The following is a 22,466-nucleotide window of genomic DNA, read 5'->3' on the forward strand; positions in this document are numbered from 1 at the left end:
TCAGGAACCTGGGTTGAAATGCAGGAGTTGGGTGTTCATAATCCAGTGTTCACAAAGGCCTGTGAGTAGCTCCCCGGTTTCTGAGAAGAGACAGCTGAAGGGCCTAAGGTTACGAAAGATGGTGTACTGGACATTTAGTCTTTGCCTCCCTTCCTTTGTTTGGGGAACTCCCTAACTCATCAAAGGCAGAGCCCACTCACCATAGGGGAAGCGAGAAATACCAGTATTTCGATTCCTAACCTCTCTGGGAGGTGGACGTGAACATGTGACCTAGGAGAGGCCAGTTAGTCCCAGACTTTGAATCAGAAGCGGGAGATGTCAAGACGGAGGAGGGGCTGTGGAGAATGCATCTCGATGGTCGACAGTGCAATGGCATCAGTAATTATTCCGTTTCCAGGCCCGGTGGAGGCATTGAGGCAGGGGCTCCTTGGGGTCAGGGGTCAGTGACAGTGAAACTGTGACACCCACATCATTCACCCTTGACTGGCTTTTGTGGCTTGGGGCTGTGGGCCTATCCACATGGAGTGTTCCCCTTTACTGCCCATTTCCACCACACAGTTCTGCAGAATGCCTTACCAATTACTTGAGCCAATCAGTCAATGTCTTTTCAGTAGGTTTCTGTAAATAAAACCCTGAGTTTTTTTCTACTGCTTAGGGCCCTATTATAGAAGTTGGCACCAGGAAATGCCAGAACTGAACTGAACGGAGGAGGCAGGGCTAAACAGTCACCACCTAGTAGAAGTTTCAGGCTGAAACTGGCATCCTTTGTTATGCAAATGTACAAGAGTTGGTTCCTTTGTAAAGTGCTTCATAAGTTTATATAAGAACCATCTGAAAAAAAACGAAGTTAAAAAAAAGGAAGAGAGAAAAGAGCAGTTTTCATCAAGGAGCGCTGGAAACGCTCCATGCGTTCGGGTCTAAGCAGGTAATAGAACTTTGCCAAAGGAGGCTCTTTCGGTCAGCCTACAATCTAAGTTATTTCAAGTCCAGTCACTGGAAGCTAGAACACTTTAATTTTCTACCCCATGATAAATTTAGTGTGAGGAGAGGTGTGCAGGGAATTGGCAGTACCTGGCACTGGCCTTGATGCTCAATACCACTGAAAGCTGGGTCTGAGAATGGGTTCCGAATCAGTGACGGAGAATGTTAGCTGAGGCTCCAGGTTTGTTATCCAGGGGAGGGAACCAAGAACTTGGGTTTAAAAATATGAGCAGTTAAAAGTTTGTCAGTGATTCCCCGCTCTGAAGTATGCTGGACCTGATCTGGGTTTTAACATTTTCTGTATTTTTGTTTTTGTTGACCCCTATTAGGGTATATCTCCGAGGTGTTATGTCATGGAAGGTCACCCTTATGAAGTTGTGTTATATGATTTTATGAGTTTCAGTATATGAAACCCAGGATTGATAAACCTATAGGGATAATAAGTAGAAAAAAGGTTTCAGGGGGGTGGGGGGTTAAAAGGGAGACGACGTCAAGGAGTCCAGGGAGAAAAAGAATGTTTGGAAATGGATTGTGGTAGCAATTGCACAATTTGCTCAATGTGATTGAACTATGGAATAATACGATATATGTACTAACTCCCAATTAATAATACGTTTATATATAGAGATACATAGATAGAAAGGAAACATTGCTCTGAGATAAGTTTTCCTGAGAATATCAAGTTCTTTGGTAACATACATCCTTAAACACTTACCATTTGTCTTTCAAAGGAAATAGCATTTGCTCAAAATCATGCTTCTAAAAATGACAGATGGTTGTCATTCTATTATGCAAAGTTCAGAGACCTCTAAGTCTGTGTGTTGACTGTTTACCGACTCTTTAGCTGTTTATTGATTCTTAGGTTTTTGAGCTTTGCAAATAAAAATACTGATTCTCTTAGTTACTCTTGCACATTAGCCATGGAGTGTTTCCCACTCAGAGACAGCGACAGGCCCAGAGCCTGAGTCAGGTCTGCATGGTGTTCAGGATCAGCTTACAGAACAACAGAATGTAAACATTCTCAGATTCGGCAGCTGGTGTGTCCTGGCTTTCTGTCTTGGGCTGTTAATCTCCCATCGTACTAAGAGGAGGAGACTCAGAAGTCTGGGCTCACTGGACTTCCGCGAACCGCACTTTGGTACACCACAGAGATGGAAAGCGATGGCAAGTCTCTCTCTATTCCATGTCTCGTGCATGGAAAAGCCTCCCCTCTGTGTCCATTGCACAGTGAGTGTGGGGGAACCATCGCCAGGGCGTCGATCCGAGAAGGGTACAGATGCGCAGAGTGCCAGAGGGAACTTGGGGCCCCGGCTCAGTTCTGTGTTTCCTTAGGTTCTTCCGTGGCCCTTCAGAGAGTCCCTTCCTTAGATCTGTGGTGTCAGCTGTCCGGAAGGGTCACACTGGCATAGACTGTGATGGAGTTTGGGTCCTGATGGCAAAACAAAAGGAGTCTTAGTGGCAGGACCCGCCCCCTGGGTCCACAGGGTTCACATGGAAACTGTGGAAGAGGTGCTGGAGACCCTGTAGCATGGGGACTTGCTAGGCCCCGTCAAAATGGGGACTTTGCTGGAGATAGCACTTGAGCCTGCCTGTGCCATTCACAAGACTTAGAGCTCTCACATGCCACCTAGCAGAGGGGAGGGGAGGGGAGGACATGCTCCAGGGCGATCTAAGCACTGGTACTCAGGGCCGTCTCTCTCTTCTCTCCCTTGATAGCACAGCGATCTGTTTCGTGGTAGGCAGCCTGGGGTCCAGTTTGGAGGAGCCAAGAGGGTTTTGATTTGCTGAACTTTAAAAAGGGCCAATGAAGCCTGAAGGAGTCCTGGTGGCATGGTGGTTGCTTGTTGGGCTGTTGACCGCAAGGTCAGCAGTTTGAGACCACCAGTCAGCTCCCAGGGAGAAAGATGGGGCTTTCTATTCCCGTGAAGTGTTACACTTTCAGAATTTCACAGGGGTAGTTCTGCCCTGTCTGGAGAGTCACTATGAGTTAGTGTCCACTGGACGACAGTGAGTTTTAAAATTTGTTTTGTCTTGTTTGTTTTAGTGAAGCCTGAAGGGTCATGTTAACATGTTTGGTTGCTAACTGAAAGGTTGGCAGGTTTGAGGAGAAAGGCCTGGTGATATCCTTGTAGAAAGAAATCCCTGGGAACCCGGAGAGCACAGTTCTACCCTGACTCACACGGAGTCGCCCGAGTTGGAGTGAACTTGACCATCACTGGGCCGGGAAGTGAGGTCTGTAACGACCAGGGGGGATTGGTGCAGGCAGGAGGGAGGGTAGGAGGATAAGGTAGAAGAAAGACTTCTCAGAGAGAGTTTTAGATCAAGAAAGAGATGGCATGGGGGAATTTAGGAGGTTTACTATAGAATGTGAAATTATCATACAGTTCTCTTTCCACACACAAATTTTAGTGGGTATCTTCAATTTTTAAAAAAGATTCTGAAATCAGATTTATGTTTTCAGTTCCTCCCTGAAAATGACAAGGAGCCCTGGTGGTGTGGTGGTTATGTGTTGGGCTGCGATCCCCATGGTCGGCAAATCGAAACCACCAGTAGCTCTGTGGGAGAAGGACTGGGTTTATTCAGCATTTACTCAATGGCAGTGAATTTGGTTTGGTTTTTGAAAATGACAATGGACTAAGAATCAGCCTCAAGATGAAGACAGGGCATGCCCCGGCATGTCTTCCCTTTGTGTACAGTGGGAGCTTTGAGAAACAGGGGTAGCTGGTAGGTCTTCCTGTGGTCTTTCAAGCCTGGCTTTTCCCCTAAAACACTTTATTTAATACCAAACCAAAAACCTCTGCCATCGAGTCAATTCTGACACATAGAGACCCTACAGGACAAGGTAGAACTGCTCCTGCAAGTTTCCGAGACTGTACCTTTTTCATGGGAGTAAAGAGCCTCATTTTTCTCCCCTGGAGTGGCTAGTCATTTCAAACTGCTGACCTTGTGGCTAGCAGACCAAGCATACCATGCTACCAGGGCCCCTTAGATTGAACAAGCCTACCTATAGTAAAACGAACCATCCTAAAGTGCACATGCCAGAAGTATCAAAGCCAGGAGCCAGGATGTTAGCTCAGAAATGATTTCTGCCCATTTAGTAAGGAGGAGAGATTTAGGAGGAGAGATTTCTAGAAGTTAGTACATGCTGGCCTTGCTGTGCCCTAGACTAGGCGAGAGAGACTCATTCTGAGTTGCATGCCACATTCTCTTCTCGCCTCAGGCCCGCACAGACCTCCATCATATTCTGATTCAGTAGGGTTGGCTAGGAGCTTGGCCAGGAGAAGTTTTGCATTTTCGTAAGCACCCCTCCCCCACCCAGTTATTTTGTTATGCAGCAGGAGTTGAGAATTGGGAGTCTCATGCTGTGATGTTCAAATGTGTGTGCTCACCCACATCACCTGGGATATAATGTGTAGGCACTTGGTACTAACCCTAAATCAAAAAACCGAAGCCCTTGGTGTCTAATTGATTCTGACCCTTGATGGCCCTCTGTGGGCGGAGGAGCACTGCTCCACAGGGCTCTAGGAGTGTTTGAACCACCAACCTTTCAGTTAGTAAGTAGTCCAGCACTTACCTGTTTGTGCCACCCAGAGACTCTTCCTCAACATTCTAATTTAACAGAATCCTGGGTGGGGCTCAGGAATCTTAATGTTTTATCAAATACACCAGCTGGTCCTAATGTGGTCCTTGGACAACCCAGCACTACTATCAATTATGGAGTGAGCCATTCCTTCTTTGAGCAGGTAGGAGGGGAACAGCCACTAAGGACCCCGAAGGCCCTAGCTGCCTACTAGAGGTGGCTCCCTCCTCAATGTGGTCTGCATCAGCTTTTCAAAAGCACCTCCCTTTGCCTTCCTCTGCCCATCCCTTCTCCCCAGAGAGGGGGCACGGGGAGCACACTCACCCGGACAGGCTCTGGAACAGGCTCAGTGGCAGCAACGTAAATGGTGGTACAGGGGTCTTGAGCTGGCAGGAACTCAGGAGTCTTCTGAACAGCCTGGACAGGCAGCAAAGAGAGCAGAGGATTTGCTGAGCAGAGAGCTGAGAGTTGTATGCAATCTTGACATTTGAATTTGATTGTCGTGGAATCGTTTAGGTTTAAAAGCAACACTGGAATATTAGGGACATCTTTTGGTTCAGTACACTGAGGATCTTCTAATAGTAAAAGAAGCTCAAATGTGGCATGGTTTTCCTGGAAAGCAGTGGATTCCTCATAAGCAGATCTATTCAGGTGTGGGCTGTAGTGTGTATGTCACTTATGTGGGAATCTTGTTAGAGATTGGGTCTATAATCGAGGCTGTATGATAATGTAGACATGCAGATCAGTGAAGCAGAGTAGAGAACCTCAGAATAGAGTCACACATATACAGACCCTTGGTTTATGATGAAGGTGGTAGTGCAATGGGGGAAGGACAGTCTTCTTAGTAAACGGTCCATAGGCTATCCATATGGGAAAATAGGACCATTAAACGACTTCCCCCCAGCTACGTGAACACCGTCCTTCCCCCCAGAAGAATCCACTTCAGAAGACAGCACTGAAACTACGGCTCAGGAGAGGGGTGAGTCTGATCAGAGCACACGGGAGCAAAGGAAGAGGGAAGGAGTGGAGCACATCCTGGCCCACCAAGCCCCAGGGATGATATTCCCGCTCAGAGCAGCCATTGCACAGAGAGGACCATCGGGCTGGCCCCACCATGAGACAACATCCCTCACTGACCCACAGCGCTATTGGGGACGACACTGGAGACACAGTGTGGGAATTGTGCCCCATCTGACCCCACCCTACGGGGCGAGACACTAAGAGTGCATGCGCAACAGAGCAGAAAGAGGAGCAGAGCAATGAAGTCCTGGGGGAATGCCAAAAATAGACTTTGGGGCCAGGGTGTGGCACCTCATCAGACTGAACCGGAAAACACTCATAAAGGTCAACAAACAGACCTAGAACTATTTATAGGCTTTTCTTTCTTTCTGCTAATTTTGTTTTATTTTGTTGGTTTGTTTTGCTCTGTTTGTTTTTTTTCCTTCGGTTTGTTTGTTTGCTCTGTTTTTTTTTTTTTTTTTTTGGGTTTTGGTTTGTTTTGCTCTGTTTTGCGCTTATTATTGTCTCTGCGTGTCTATCTAGATAAGATAGGACATATGAACAATCCTGAGGAGAAAACAACAGGACTGAAGGTTCTGGGGGGATAGGGAGAGGGGAAGATAGAGGGAAAGAAGTGGGTGTTAACAAACCCAAGGACAAGGGAACAACAAGTAATCTAGGGCTTGATCAAGATCAATGTAACTGAGAGAAATTAGTGAAACTCAAATGAAGGCTGAACATGATAGTGGGACAAGAGGAAAGTAAAAGGAAATAGAGAAAGAACTAGGAGGCAAAAGACAGTTATAGAATTCTAAATAAAGGCATGTACATATGCAAATGCATCTCTATATAATGATAGGGAAATAGATCTATGTACATATATTTCTATGTTAAGTATTAAGATACCAGACTGACATTGGGCCTCTTCGAGTACTCCCTCAATGCAAGAACACTTTGTTTTAATAATCTGGCATTCCATGATGCTCAGTTTCCTGACACAATAATTGAAGACAAAACGGGTGCATAAGCAAATATGGTGAAGAAAGCTGATGGTGCCTGGCTACCAAAAGATAAAGCATCTTGGGTCTTAAAGGCTTAACAATAAACAAGAGGCCATCTGGCTGAAAAGCAACAAAGCCCACATGAAAGAAGCACACCAGCCTGTGTGATCATGAGGTGTCAATGGGATCAGGTAACAGGCATCAAAGATCCAGAACAAAAAATCATATCATTGTGAATGATGGGGAGTGCAGATTGGGGACCCAGAGGCCATCTGTAGGCAACTGGACAACCCCTTACAGAAGGGTTGTAAGGACGATATGAGCCAGTCAGGCTGCAGTGTGGAAATGATGAAACATACATCTTTCCTCTAGTTCTTAAATGCTTTCTTGCCCCCGATATCATGACACCAATTCTACCTTACAAATCCCATTAGACCAGAGAATGTACACTGGTAAAGATAGGAACTGGAAACACAGAGAATCCAGGACAGATAAACCCCTGAGAGTAGCCATATCATGAGGATAAGAGGAAGGTGGGGGGAGAAAAGGGAACCAATCACAATGATCTACCTATAGCCCCCTCCCAGGGGGATGGACAACAGAAATGTAGGTAAAGGGAGACATCGGTCAGTGTAAGACATGAAAAAATAATAACTTATAAATTATGAAGGATTCATGAGGGAGGGAGAGAGAAGATATGAGGAGCTGATACCAAGGACTTAAGTGGGAAAAAAATTAGAAAACGATGATGGCAACATATGTACAAATGAGCTTGACTTGATGGATGGATGGACGGACTGTGATAAGAGCTGTATGAGCTCCCGATAAAAAGGAGGACAGTAAAACTTCCAAGACACACGGAGAGCTGCTCAACGTCTTTACAAATTGTGGAGGTGTAAAATAAAAGCACAATTAGATATGTCTGATAGACGTCTGAAATTAAAAAGACTGGTAATACCAGATTTTGAGGAGATCGTACAGTGTTGGAATGCTCATATATTGTGGTGGGAAGTAAATGAGTGCACCCACTTGGGAAAAAGTTGGCTTTCTCTACTCGGTTTGAGGTATGCATACTCCCTCTGAGTCAACAACTCTATTTCTGCGTATATATTGTGGTTGTTGCTAGGTGCCATTGGGTGGGCTCTGCCTCATGGTCACCCGACAGACAACAGGTAGACAGGGAAGACTCCACGGAAGAGATAACATTGGTTACCTAAAGGTGTGAATGCATTCAAGTGGGAGGGGTGTGCTCTGCGGTCTCTTGCATATTTACTTGAGCTTGCTTCTCAGCAGGGACTGTAAAGAACCCCACTACACCCCGTTGATTCTGACTCACAGTGACTCTACAGGACAGATAGGACTGCTCCCCCAGCTTCAGCGACTGTAACTCTTTATGAGAACAGTGCTAGTGGCATCCAACTGTTGATGTGTGATTAGCAGCCCACCCCTGTGCGCACTATGCTACTAGGCCTCTTGCTCCCTGCGCTGTGGAACAGCCGCCTTCCAGGCCACTAGGAGGAGCGGAAATAAGAGCATTCTCCAGGAGTCCACCTCTTCTGTCTCAGAAATACGTTACTGTCCTCTGAGACAATTTCCCAAGTTATCAGTCAAGCTATCTTTTTTTTTCTTCACACTCTCTATTCCAGAATTTGCCTCCTTCCACGACTGGATTCTACACCGCACGTTACTTAGACTGTTTCATATCTGAAAAACTTCTTCTCGGTATTTAACCACTCTCTCTTTGATTTCTTGACTAGCTTCTCTTCCTGCCTTCATTTGCTCTGTCCTTTTTTGTTTGTCTCTCGGCCCCTCCACCACTGTTTCACTTGTTGCAGCTCCAGTCTACATACCAGTCAATCACTCTCTAGCCAGATTCTCAGTAGCCCCTTCCCTTGTCCCTTTAGCACCTTGCAAGCCCCTTAACATGGATCAGGCAACCATGCCACTCCTTTCCAAACCTTCCAGCTCTCCGCAAGCCTGAACCTTTCCACGAGAAAGAACAGCTTGGTTTAGAACTATAGACTCCTAGAATGTCGAAGATGGAAGAAAGCTGACACAGAATGCGTTAATAACTTTTTCCCCAATAAAGCAAGATTATCTAGTGTTTTCCATTATTTCAAATAATAAATAGTCCCAGCTGACACTGAAGCTTAGTAATCTTTTGGATAGTTTTTGTTCCTGATTTCTGTTTCCCTATTTTCATCTGCTCCAAACCCCACGTAGGACCATGGATGTCAGATGTGTGACGGGAATTGGCTAGGAATCCTCTGGGGGATATGACAGGCCCTTACCAGACAAAGAAAGATAGAGAACTTACACCTGAGTTCTGGACTTGGGCGTAGATAGTCAGGCTTTTTCCTTCCACGGCTGGCTGGGCAGGATCTGCTTTACCTAGAGGAGGGGGAGAATAGTAGTTATTTCTTCCTGATACTTAGCTCGAGCTCTCTGCTCAGGCCTATTCAGCCTCTACTCTCCACTGCACATCCCTCTTCCCCGAGAACACCAGCTTTGGGCTCATGCACACAGAGCATCGAGTTCCAACTCCTGTGTACATCTGCCACATGACATGGAGTTTGTTGCTTGATTCCTCTGAACTTGTTCCACTATCTGTGAAACGGGATATGAAACACCTGTCCTGTAGGACTGTTGTGGTGATTGAAGTAGACATGACTTGCAAAGAGCTCCGATCAGTTGCTGGAACATAGTAAATGTTGGTATGTGTGGGGCGTTACTCTCACTAGTGTCACATGAGTGTATATTGGCTGCTAAACATATTTGTACATCATTCTCAGTCACTTGATTGCAGGGACACTTATGTCTCTTTTGTGTCCTCCACTAAGTAACACATTGCGCCACCTACCGCTTTCTTGCTTTCTGTTTCTAGGGGACTTACTGGGTGGCAAGGATGTAGGAGGAATGACCCAACTGAGACTATTTGGAAAATAAAGCCACGATATCATTCTAATCTCACTATCTAGAAATTTTACCCAACCCATGATCTCTGGATATTAGAGAATATTTAAATGTTTAAACCGGTTTTTAAAGGTCTTATTAAATGATAGTATATATTCACATCACATGGGGGTTCTATGCTAGGTGAGATAATGCAACCACAAAAGGACGTCTTTTGTATGACCTCACGTATAAAAAGACAGGAACAGGCAAAGGGATAGAGCCCGAAATTTATTAGTGGGTACTAGGGGCAGGAGGAAATGGGAAGGGAGTTATTGTTTAGGGATTATTGAGTTTGTTTACGGTGATGGAAAAATCACATTGATTAAGCATTGTAGAGTTGGACGCCAAATTAATGGACACTTAAGTCGTACACTTCTGAAAACTGAATAGGTAAAAATAGTGTGATAGGTGTATTATGACAACATAGAGAGGCTGTCGAGGCTGCTTATATGCAACGAAACACTTCCTGGGGTTTGCCTCCTTGGTTTGGAGGTTCAGGGTCCTAATTTCAGGGGCACACCAGTTATTTGGTCTAATAATGTCTCTAGTGCTTCTGTCCTACCTCCTAGTTTATTGTGTAGCACCTCAATGTCTGGCAAATGGCCATCCAAGCCACAAGTGGTCTTCATTTGCCTGAAGCAACGGTGGACGAGGAGAGGAAAGGTCGGAGGAGAGGGCATGTGTGACTAACTACCTCATCAAGGAGCAACTTCTTTGCCTGCCGTGAGACCAGAAGAACTGGAAGGGGTCTGACTACCACCAAGGAACATTTTGGTCTAAGATTCTATAGCAGGATTCTGATTGAAAGGGAGGAAATGCAGAATGGAATTCCCAATTCTATGCATCCAACATTTCTGGAGCCATGGAGGCTGGATGAACCCCTGAAACTGTTGCCCTGAGATAATCTTTAAATCTTAAATATCCGCTGAAGACTTCTTAAAACAAACAATAGTCAAGAATGCCTGCCACTGTGAAAAGAATTGTATCAGCCCCAATAAATTGTTAAAATAAAAAAATTAAAAAAAAAATTTAAGACAAAAAAAAAAAAAAAGAATGCCTGCCTTACGAATTATACTCGTTGAAGATCAATTTATATGGGGTCGAATCGACAGTTCAACCCATGGCCATCTGGTCAATTCTGACTCACAATGACCCAATAGGACAGAACAGAACCACCCCCGTGGGTTTCCAAGACGGTAACTCTTTATGGGAGTTAAAAAGTCTCATCTCTCCCCCAGGGTTTTGAATTGCAGACCTGGTGATTAGCTGTTCACCGTGTCCCCCACCATGCTGTCAGGGCATATTCGAAAAGATTAGCTCCGGTTAATGCGGAGGAATAATGCTGAGAGGGAGGGTGCGATGGCTGTAAAACTTGAAGAACGCAATTAATGTCATTGAATTGTACATATGGAAACTGCTGAGTGGCTCTATGATTTGTTGTATGTATTTTCAATAACAAAATAGAATCGATTACAAATATGATATATTCTCATTACAAAATTAGAATTGTACAAAAGTGTATAAGGTGAAATATCTAAGTATCCTCTTCCTGGTCACATTAACCAACCCAAATTCACTCAAAGAAATAATTTTTCCACTTACAATGTGTTGCAAACACCTAGCCATGTTCCTGCAGTGGCTCTATCTCATTCTCTATAGTGCTGCACGCTATCTTTGGCATCTCTCAAGCAGCGGCGAGGAGAATGACGGGAATGTACGAGAATGAAGCATAGAGAACTGTGAGGAGACTGTTGGGACGTTCCGACTGGGGCAATGGACACCTGACACCCAGCTGAAGTCACACAGTCTTTCACGCACACAGACTGCATGGATAACGGGTGTGTTTTTAAAATGTATCCTCTTAAAGACTGGGAGCATGTCTCTGAGAGAATAGCGCCTAAAACCCAACCCAACCCAACCCAGGGCCATCGGGTGCGTTCTCGCTCATGTTGGCCCCATAGGACTGAGAGCAAACGCCCCACAGGGCTCCCTAGGCTGTAATCTTTGAAGACAGATGGACACAGTGCCTCCAACAAAGAGCGCCGGCACAGCAATGCTGTGAGGATGGGGCAGGACCAGGCACTGGTTTGCGCTGTTGTACCGCGGGCTACTAAGCGATGGAACCAACGCAATAGCCCCTAAGAGCCACAGTCTTTATGGAAGCCCCTTGCCACGTTTTGCCTGCTATTGAGCAGCGAATGGGCTTGAGTGGCTGACCTTTTTGTTAGCAGTTGAGCGCTCAACCACTGTGCTTCCAGGGGTCCTGGAATAGCATAACAGAGAGGCATGTTTTTATTTGGGAGGGGAAGGTCATGTGTGCATGTGGGGGAGGGGTGGAATGTGCTCCTATGCTTCCCAGGGTCTAATGATGGAGAATCAGTGAGGAAGTTAAAATAATTCAAGAAATGGGATTTCTTCTTGTTGTATTAGGGGTGAGCATGGGTGGATGCCTTTTCACCTTTGTGTGCAGGCTTGGTCCTGGCGGAGGAATAAAGGTGTGTGTATGTGGTTAGGACGGAGGGCCGAGGCACAGGTGATCAGAAGCCATTCGAAGTAACCAAGGGGCTGTAAGCAGAGTTTGCAATAAACCCTTAGCTTCAAGTCCTCCAGTATTTGCTATGTCACAAACACCTGTCCACCACTGTCCTTACTGCGGTCCACTCACTCCCACTACCATCGAGTCAATTCGGACTGATCATGACTGTGACAGTCAGCTTGAAGATGTATAAGTGTATGTGTGGAACCCAGCCCTGATGATAGCCTGATGATCGTTCTTTGGGGCCTCTGGGAATTGCCCCCTCTCTCCTTGTCATGTTGTCTTCCTGCCTGCTGGGACTCTGGCATTGACCCTGAGAGCTGCAGGAGGTCTGCCTTGTTCCCACCAACCTTGGATCCACAGGGCTCTGTACCCACTGGCCTGTGATCTTCCTGCATTCTGCATCATTGCATGGGACCACGTGAATTTGAAGAGGGACTTATGGACTAATGTTGGACTTTTGGACTTGAGTTGGACTGGGCTGGGATGCTTTCTTAATATATAATTACTTTATATATAATTACTTATCTTGCTTAATATACAATATATATTATATAAATATATAATTTATATATAATTACTCTTTCTTATACATAGATGAGTGCCACTGGATTGATTTCCTCAATCAGCCTGGCCTAACACAGTGATCCTATTGAACAGAATCAAACTACTCCATCGGATCTTGGAGACTATAAATATTTATGGAAGCAGATTCAAACCAGCCAGTGGGTTTGAAATGCCAACCAATACTTAACCTGGTGTACCATCAGGACTCTCTAGGTGCTGTTACATATACAAATAGAGTAGAGATCTGACCCCAGTCTTCAAGGACTTTCAGTCATATGGGTCAGCTCAGGCTAAAACTCATAACTGGGAAGATAAGCAGAAATGATCACATAAATGGGAAAAGGGAGGGCAACCATTGTCCCTCAAAAAGACCAGTGCATTGAAATAATTTAGCTTCATATGTTTTTCCACAGAGCAAAAACAGATTTTCAGGAGCCAAGTCAACTGTGCCCAAAGTCAGGGAGGACTTATGGGAAAACCACATCCATGGATATGGAACCAAACCCACCCCATGGCGACCCTGTAAGACGGAGTGGAGCTGCTCCATAGAGTTCCTAAGACTGAAATCTTTATAATAGTAGACTGTCACATTTTTCTCCCACAAACAGCTGGTAGGTTTGAAAGGCCAACCCTCTGAGTCTAATACACAAGACCTCGATCTTAGAAGAAGAGCCTCTGTATGAACAAGCATGTCTTCCCAGCGGACGGCATCTCTCATTATAACTGAGAGGAGGTAGAGACAGTCGAGTGTCCTCGAGTGTCCTTTTCAAGTGTCACCTGATGCGTACATTTTTCTAAGACAGGCACGACCTTCAGTGCACTGACCCTGTGGTGGTAGGTAGTTTCCAGAAGGATTCCTGGAAGCACCGTGGTTAAAGGTCAGCAGTTAGAACTTACAAGTTGTTCTGTAACAGGAAGACCTAGAAGTCTGTCTCCATAAGGATGACAGCCCTGGAAACCCTATGGGGAATTTTTCCTCGACTCCACAGAGCTGCTGTGAAGCAGAATCATTTGGTGGCAGTAGGTTTGCCTTTTAGTCTTACACTGCTGCCAGGTGCTTCCAGTGTTTCCCTTTGCTGACTATAGAATATAAACATTGATGTCTTAACTCACTTACATGAAAAGATATATCCATCTGTCAGTCTATCATTTACAGATTGATCAATCATCGATATCTATCTCCCATATATCAATATATCAATCTATCATGTATCATCTACAGATAAGTCAATCAATCAATCATCTCTTTATGGTAGTGACTTTGCTCAGTGATCTCTTTGTGTGACTCACTGATTCTTACACCAATTTTAGGAAGTGCATAATATTATAACCATTGAGGAAACTGAGACGTTAAGATATTTTTCTGGCCACACAGCTTGTCCGTGAATCTAAGTTTATCTAATATCAAAGTTCTTGCTAATAATGTTACTCTCCTGGACATAAAATAGCCAGAGTTCATTTCAAAACCTTCCGAGTCAGGCCAAGTTGTTTAGATAGCCAGAGAATCTCTTCAGCAAACTCTTTGAAGAATGTCATGGCTAAGAATAGATTTTGCCACAGGTTTGAGGCAAGGCTTGGTATATGCCTGGTCTTCACAGAAAAAAAGTGATGGCCGGAGACAAGGATGGGTAGGTGTATGTTTTTTGGGTTGGGGGTAAGGAGTTGGGGTGGGGTGGGGAGCAAGGATCTCTTCAGAGTACAGACATGTGATGACCAGAGGATTGTTGAGAAGAATGTGGGTTAGGATACTGGCTTCTCACTAGCTAGGTTAATATGGGTGAGATCTCTAGAATCTAGTTTTCTCATCTTAAGGATCTCAATGTTTCCTTAAAACTCGCCAAATGTAGTTGCCCTGCCCCATCTCTTTAGACGCTTATCATAATTTCAATATGAATCACCTCCCTTCAACTCCTCCCCAGCCGGCTCTTAGATGGAGGAAGTGAGATGAAGCAAGGCATTGTACCATGGTCTTCATAATGTAAGCAAAACCAACATCAAAGTGCTGAAGTAATGACTCTTCTGAGAAGGTTTCATGTGAGCAACACTGATCTGTTTAAGAATGAAGTCAGTCGTCAGCTTGGCGGGGTGACGGTGTGTCCTTGACTAGCAAAGCCCAGCCAGGGTATGTGATCACTGCAATCTGAGCTACTGAAAAATGGGCAGCTTGGGGGAGAGATCACGTGAGCATACCTCTAGTCTTAAATTGAAAGGAATAGTCAGGCCTTTCTAGTTCAGTCTATTCTGGGTGCTGAGATTTGGCTTGAATAACCTTGCAGATCACACCTTTTTCTAAGGAGAGTCAGCATTTATCTTAGTCTTTTATTTTTATTTTTTTTTATCTTAGTCTTTGTAGAGAAGTGTTCTTTCTGTCTTTTCGGATGACCCATGTGCCCTCCCAGTGGAAAGAGCAAGAGCACTGAGTGCTGGAGACTAGTAACAATTCTGGCTCCTGCCCCACCCCAAGTGAGCTGGCTGACCTTGCATGTGCCTCTGTTACCCCAACTGGCAACCCACATGGAAACACCTGCCCTGCTTCTCTAAGAGTGATGTCGTAATGAGAAGAAAGTATAAAATGGTTTCGATCACTACTTGAATCATCTTATTGTAAGATCCTATTATTACTGCCTAATTATAAGTTCACTTGAATGGGGTTCAAAATTCACTGAATTCTGCTCCCAGAGAATATTGCTCTGCCCCTTCTCTGGACCTCTTTGGCACTGCATACATACTTTTACTACAATGCCAGTTGCTGCTTGGTCCTGGTAAGTTGATTCTGACTCATAGGGACCCTATATGACAGAGCAGAACTTCTCCCATTGGATTGAACGGCTCTAATCTTCATGGGAATGGATTTCCCGGTCTTTCTCCTATGGAGCTGTTGGGTGGGTTCAACCTGCCAACCTTCCAATTAGTAGTTGAGTTCTTAACCACGGTGTTACCAGGGCAGCTTTCACAGCAGGGCTAGCCATATTACAAAGAAATTACTGTCTATACTCGTGTGTAAGTCAAGTGTTTCAGCACATTTTTAAAGCAGTTTCTGTGGTAAAATAAGGTGCCTTGGCTGATATTTGATTCGGCTTATACTTGAGTATATACGGTATTGTTGCATGTGTCTGCCTCTCACAATGGACACCCGTGGCTTCTTTCTCTGTTTATCCTTACAGCCTAGTCCAGGTGATGGAGACATGTTGAATGACACTGAATCGAGCCAGGTCCCAGCGTGGGTTGATTTAATGCTCCTGTGAAGATGTTCCCTGTGTCAAAGTGGTGAGAGCAAGGCTCTGCTGTGGGGAGAGCTCGCTGCTTCTCACAGAGAGCCTGATCAGAATCTCTATAGCCAGACACGTACCTCTTCTTCTCAACAGTTGTATTATCACACAGGTAATCATGGCAGCAATGATGGCCCCTACAGACAGGCATACAATCCATGTCGCCCATGGATTTGGTTCTGAAAAACAAAGTCAAAGGCAATCTCAAAGTACTGTGACTTTAAAGGCCGCCCACACAGCACTGAGGAGACAGAGTTGTATGGTCTTCCTACATTCTCTCCCAAGGAGACAGACATTCCTTCTCACAGTTTCAGAAATCTGTTTGAACTGCTGATCTTTCCCAAATCTGTTTTATTATCTTAATTTCACTCACCACACTTGGCTTCCATATTCCCAATTTCCATAATAAATGTCCTGTTCAGGTGATGCAGTTTCATCTTAACTACCACAGGTCTAAAATTTAACTAACTTCCACTCACTCTCCTAAACCCACCGCTCTGCCCAGTCTATTGAAAATCTCTAATGCTGTGTATTTTGGTAAAAAAAGAACATGACAGCTCACACGCTGTCCCCACACCCCAACCCATTCTCAAGCAACCGTGGGAGGAAGAAAGAGGTCTTTTACTTAGAAAAAGAAGTAAACACAAGAGTGCTATTGTTGTCTTTCCATGCAAATAACTGCATTAAATCCACCAGACCTGAACTGAATGAAAAGCAGATAGTTTCCTCTTCATCAGCCTTAGGGTAGCAGAGTGAGTTGTATGTTGGGTTGCCAACCACAGGGCTAACGACTCAAACCTCCCAGCCACTCTGCAGGAGAAGGACCAGGCTTGCTGCTCCTGTAAAGATTTTGAACTTTGGGAGCCTTAGGGAGTCATTCTACTGTGGCCTGTAGGGTTACCGTGAGGTGAAGCCCGCTCAATCCCAGTGGGTGACCCAGTCACTTGGTGGGCGTTAAAGAGGCGATAGCTAGAAGGCCAATATTAGCAATTCACTTCATTCCAGCATGTTACTGTAGCATGTTCAGAGGATACAGTGATACCTACCCTGGCTTTCTTTCCCAAAGACTCAGCAGAATGAAAGGAGTTCCTTGGTGGCAATTGGCTACTAGCCCAAAGGTTGGTAGTTTAGACCCACGGAGAGTCCTGGTGGCTTAGTGGTTATGTGTTGGGCTGCTAACCGGAAGGTCAGCTGTTTGGAGCCTCCCGCTTGCTCTGCAGGAGAAAAATGAGGCTTTCTACTCTTGTGAAAAGTTACTCTCTCAGAAACTCATGGGGGTGGTTCTACCCTGTCCCATGGGGTCACTATGAGTAGGAATTGACTTGATAGCTGTGAACTTGGTTTTTGGTTTGGGAGAAGCACCTCAGAAGAATGGGCTGGCAATCTAGGTCCAAAGTTCAAAGTCTTGAAAACCCTGTAGAGTAGCTGTATTTGCATCCATGAGGTCAACATGCATCAAAATGACTCAATGGCAACTGAGAAAAACAATAGAGGAGGATGAAAAGAGCCCACCCCCCTTGCCCCATGACAACGATCAGCTCCAACTAGCTCCCCAAGGTCGAAAGGCAATCTATTCCTAGTCCTGAAGGATGTACTCATATCCCACACGCTATTTTTCCTCATAGTCTTTGGATACTAGGAATCTAGGCATTAATAAAAACCAACTATAGTTCTTAACTTAACATTGATTTAAGTTAAGAAGATTAAGACGCTGAGAGACCGAGCATATGTCAGGCTTCAGAGAATGTTCATGGCAGAGCTGGGGTGAGAAAAAGGATGACAGATTTTCTATGTTTTAGCCTCTTGGTATGGATTCTGCAGAATGAAAGCAGCAGTAGGCTGAGAGTAATTCCTGAGACATCACTTGAGGCAAAAGTCCTCTTAGCAGCCAACCTACCTGCACTGCTGCGAATCACTTAGTAGGACCCTTCTAGTTATGATTTTTGTAGTTCCCACCAAACATCTGGAGAGGATTACACAAATGTGAAGTGCTTGTGACCCACCGAGGGGATTGGATAGCTTGCTGACAATGTAAATAGGCATGGCACCCATGTTAGGGCAGAATCATGCAAATAGGTATATGGAGCCAGCCCATGAGGACTGGTCAGTTTCACCATCCCGCTAAAAACGAACCATCCCAGAAGTGGAAAGGAGCTCTTGCTACCTTCAAGAAGAGCCAGGGTGGAGTGTGTCCTTTGGATTCCCTGCACTGAACCTCCTCGATCCGGAAGCTAGAACGGTTTACACCGAAGATGGCAAGCAACCGTGAGGAGCAGTGGCAGAGAAATGGTGGCAGGAGAGGTAGCAGAGGCAGCTGAACAAAGACCATGAGATCAGAGCCGTGACCCTCCCAGCTGGTGGAGCAGGAAAGCGGAATGATTTCAGGTAGGAGCTTGCTGGAAGAGTGGAGGACCTCCGGGCAGTTTGACTGGTGGGGCTCGGTTTGTCAACCACAGAGCCATAGCCGAGAGCCTTTGTAAGCCGAGGCTTACTTACTGGCGAGTGGAGTTCCTAGGGATGTTAATGGAAAGAAAAGAGTTTTGCAGCACTTGCCTGTGCAGGACCGAGGCTAAGAGGCTAAGGGGTTGTGGGGCCTGGGGATGCCTGTGGACATGGCTGTGAAGAAGCGGCCCTGATTGAGGAGCCACCAATGTTGCACTTAATAGCTTAGTGCTTTACCCACGATGCCCCAGGGCTCCTTAAAACGAGTCTCTATCAACCAAAATATAACCTGAAGCTTATGCCACCTGAATTTACAAACCATCCCAAGAGTAGATTTGATGTTTTGAACAGTAATGCCGGACGATCAGACACATTATGGGACAACACCAGTGATATCATATATGAAGAAACAGAAAGGTCACTAAAAAGGCAGACATATCCACAATATCTGATGGATATTGTATGCACCAAATAGAATATCAGACATCAGGAAAGAGAGAGAAGACCAAAATGGGTGTCAGAAGACACTGAAACTTGCTTGGGAATGTAGCTAAGTGGAAGGGGGAAATGAGGAAGCCAAGAGCTGAGCAGGAGACTTTCCAGGGCAGCTAGAGAAACAAAGTATTAGAACGAAGTAGGCAACCATCTGGAGTCAGGACACCACAAGGGAAGTGCATGCTTGGCATAGTTCAAACTGGGGCTGGGGGTGGAGGGCTATGTAAAAAAAACAAAACTGAAGAACAATTCAAGCCTTGGGTTGTAATATTCCTCAAGGCAAGATTATGTGGGCAAAATATTGAAAAACGCAGGAAACATTAAAACAGCGGTTCTCAACTTGTGGGTTATGACCTCTTTGGGGGGATTGAATGACCCTTTCACAGGGGTCACCCAATTCTTAACAGTGGCAAAATTACAGAGATGAAGTAGCAACAAAAGTAATTTTATGGTTCGGGGGTCACCACAACATGAGGAACTGTATGAAAGGGTCACGGAATTAAGAAGGTTGAGAAGCACTGTCTTGAAAGAAGATGGAAGGAATACACAGAGTCACTGTACCAAACAGAATTGTCACTGTACCAAACAGAATTGTCACTGTACCAAACAGAATTGTTACTGTATCAAACAGAATTGTTACTGTACCAAACAGAATTGTTACTGTACCAAACAGAATTGTCACTGTACCAAACAGAATTGTTACTGTACCAAACAGAATTGTTACTGTACCAAACAGAATTGTTACTGTACCAAACAGAATTGTCACTGTACCAAACAGAATTGTCACTGTACCAAACAGAATTGTTACTGTACCAAACAGAATTGTTACTGTACCAAACAGAATTGTCACTGTACCAAACAGAATTGGTTGATATTCAAGCAGTTCAGGAATTAGCATTTTATGCAGGTCTTTGTGAGTCAAAGACATTTCACAATAAGAACAACAGTAATAGACAGAATTATTGCCTCAATTACACATTTCTTAAAGATGGCCCTCTACTTTACTTACACCCACCATATACAATATCAGACACTCAATATGCACTGGATGAACTAACATTAAAACAGAGGCCATAAGGAATGAAGATGTGAGAAGACTTCCCTGTACCTTGCTGACATGATTCACCTGAGTGCTAAATATAAGACACTGGAAGGAATATAAAGCCACCTTCGGAGTGACCTGCGAGCAGGGGTAGACGGGAGGGAGCAGTTCCCTACTTTACATGTTTTCTAATAATCAAGTGGGCCCGGGGGAAGTGTGCACCAGTGTTTTTATGACCCGTGTTCCTATTTTCAAACCAAGTTTTCTGTCCTGGAAACTACAGCAGTCCCTCTTTTTGCTTAGTTATAGAGCGGGACCTCGAGTGACGCTAAAAAATCAGACCTGGCTATTCTGTGGATACCATTCACCTTTGGTCACAAAGAAACACTGTAGGAACATGCTTAAATTGGGGGTTGAGGCTTTCCCCTAGGGGAATCCTCTTAAAGGCAGCTGAGTAGGCTGGTTGTGAACTGTGTCATTTATAAAGAGTATTTTGCATGAATTCCCACTCTATGACCGTTGGCTCTATTGCCTGTGGATTACATATGATAACTTGGCATGTAGCCATACTTCCAAGGGAAATGTATGACTTTTTTCTTTTTTGGTCTCTGTGAAGTCTGTTGCCACAGAAACACAAAAGCTTGTCTTTCTTCTCAAATCCCAAACCAAATCTTTAAGGGAGATAAAAAAAGAAAAGAAAAGAAACAAGCGTCTGACATGCTCGTGTAAAGGCTCTGAGAGCACCGGATATCTTTCCTGCCTTTCATGTGCTCTGCCAGCCAGGGTGCCAGAGGATGTACATGAACTTGAAGAAACCAATCATCCTTAAGAGATACTTTCTTGGTCAAACAGCTTGAGCTGGCAGCTTAGTCACGCATGCCTTACTTTGTTTCTAGAGCAAAGATCGAAGCAAGCAAGTGAAAACAGATACAGATGACAATCTGCGACGGCAGAACAACAAACAGAAGGATGAAGAGTTAGATCAACATCAAACTGAAGGAGAGACTGAATGAAAACAATACATTTGATGACATAAGAACTGTAGATAACCTGGGCAGTCAGCCTAGGATCGTGTGGCCCTCTTGAAATACGGTAAGCAGTGCTCTCCAGTCAGAAGCACAGAAAGACACTTCCCAGAACCCCCAAGAGAAGACAGGGGTAATGTGTAGACAAGTCCACAGTGAAGCGAAGTGAACTCAACGTAAACCCAAGGAGAGAATGCTCAGGAAGGCAGTCCATAGGGATCCATAGGGATCCAGGTGACCATATAGCAGGGAAAGAGTCAGAAAATAAGGACAAAATAACTCACCAGCAGTGATCCTTGAGCATGCAGGTGACTAGTGCTGGTGGAACAGAGACTTGTTGGCATAGTAGCTAGATCTCTCTCAACCTACCTGACTCTGGCCACACCTCTTATCTCACATCTGGTCTTGTGGGACTGCCTTGTGGGAAGTGTTTTAGTGCCCACACCGGAGTTGGGGGAATCACATTCCCCCGCCTCTCCCAACCTTCTTGCAGACTAGCAGTGTGCCCCACTGCCTGGCAATTGATAGCATGTCTTCTTGGCATCAAATAATTGACAGAGACACGAGATCAACCCCTTGCCTCACCACCTCCCAGCAATCAAAGTGTGAGTTTCCTTGCTACCCATCTAGTTACTGATGACCAAATACCTTCATGGACCGCCCAGAAACTAGCATTGTGCACACACACGGCACCAACCCAGAGATAATGCTCCTTGTATCCAGTGACCAGCTGGACAGACACATCACTGTCACCAGCAATGCCAGTCACATCCTGAGAGGCACCATCTACACCTCTGCCAAACAATGAACAGGACATGCTATTGCTGTCACCCAAAGTCCACACAGCTGTAATGTCATACATTCCACACTCAAATTGTTCCTGCTGGCCATCTGCACACGCAGATGCTCTGAACCCCCGGTAGCCCCGTCATCTTCGGAGATACCAGTCTGTGCAGGCACAGGGGAAGTTCCTCACGTGTTTATGCAGCACTTCCTCACAGCATCAGCTGTGCAGACATCGTGTCCTGAGCCTCAGAGAACGTTTGAATTGCTAGCACCAACCCAGAAGGATGCCACAGGCCCATACATCCCCTAACCATTCGACATGTATCACCCAGTGTCAGGTGAAGAAAATCTGTTCTCCTATCTTGACTCAATCCAGAAAAGGAAAACATAGGAGCTTAAGCACAAAAGACATGCATGAGGTGAGATTCACCCTACACACTAATGAGAAGAAATCACTCATAGACAACAGGTACCACTAGTCATTCATAGACCCAAACCATAAAATAACAAAAGGGTAAAATAATTCAAAGGAATAAAGATATTCAAAAACTAAAGGGACAACACAAAGCTCTGAATATGTGTTTTGAAAACAGAAAATCATCAACAAAGCAAACTTTCATACAATCAATAAAGAAATATGTAAATAATCAACATCTTAGTGCTTTGGAGACAGCAGACAATAACACAATATATGAAATAAAAGGATAAGAGGAGTCGAGTAAGTGAGTAAAGTAAATGAGCAAAAAAACATCCTGAGGAGAGAAGAAATTTTACTAATAATACTGATT

At 44.8% G+C, this 22,466-nt stretch overlaps 1 protein-coding gene across 1 annotated transcript in view; it reads right to left on the reverse strand.

The window, feature by feature from the left end:
* Window positions 1-2,359: 2,359 nt before the first annotated feature.
* The window catches only part of SLAMF1 (signaling lymphocytic activation molecule family member 1), a 52,926-nt gene continuing 32,819 nt past the window's right edge, over window positions 2,360-22,466 (reverse strand). Inside the window, exons 4-7 of the mRNA XM_075540443.1 lie at window positions 15,969-16,067; window positions 8,879-8,952; window positions 4,886-4,978; window positions 2,360-2,410 (exon numbers count right to left, since the gene is read on the reverse strand). Coding sequence (XP_075396558.1) covers window positions 2,360-2,410; window positions 4,886-4,978; window positions 8,879-8,952; window positions 15,969-16,067 — 317 coding nt within the window. The remainder of the gene's footprint in view (window positions 2,411-4,885; window positions 4,979-8,878; window positions 8,953-15,968; window positions 16,068-22,466) is intronic.

This window comes from Tenrec ecaudatus, chromosome 1 (assembly GCF_050624435.1).
Source record: "Tenrec ecaudatus isolate mTenEca1 chromosome 1, mTenEca1.hap1, whole genome shotgun sequence".
NCBI classification, from domain to species: domain Eukaryota; kingdom Metazoa; phylum Chordata; class Mammalia; order Afrosoricida; family Tenrecidae; genus Tenrec; species Tenrec ecaudatus.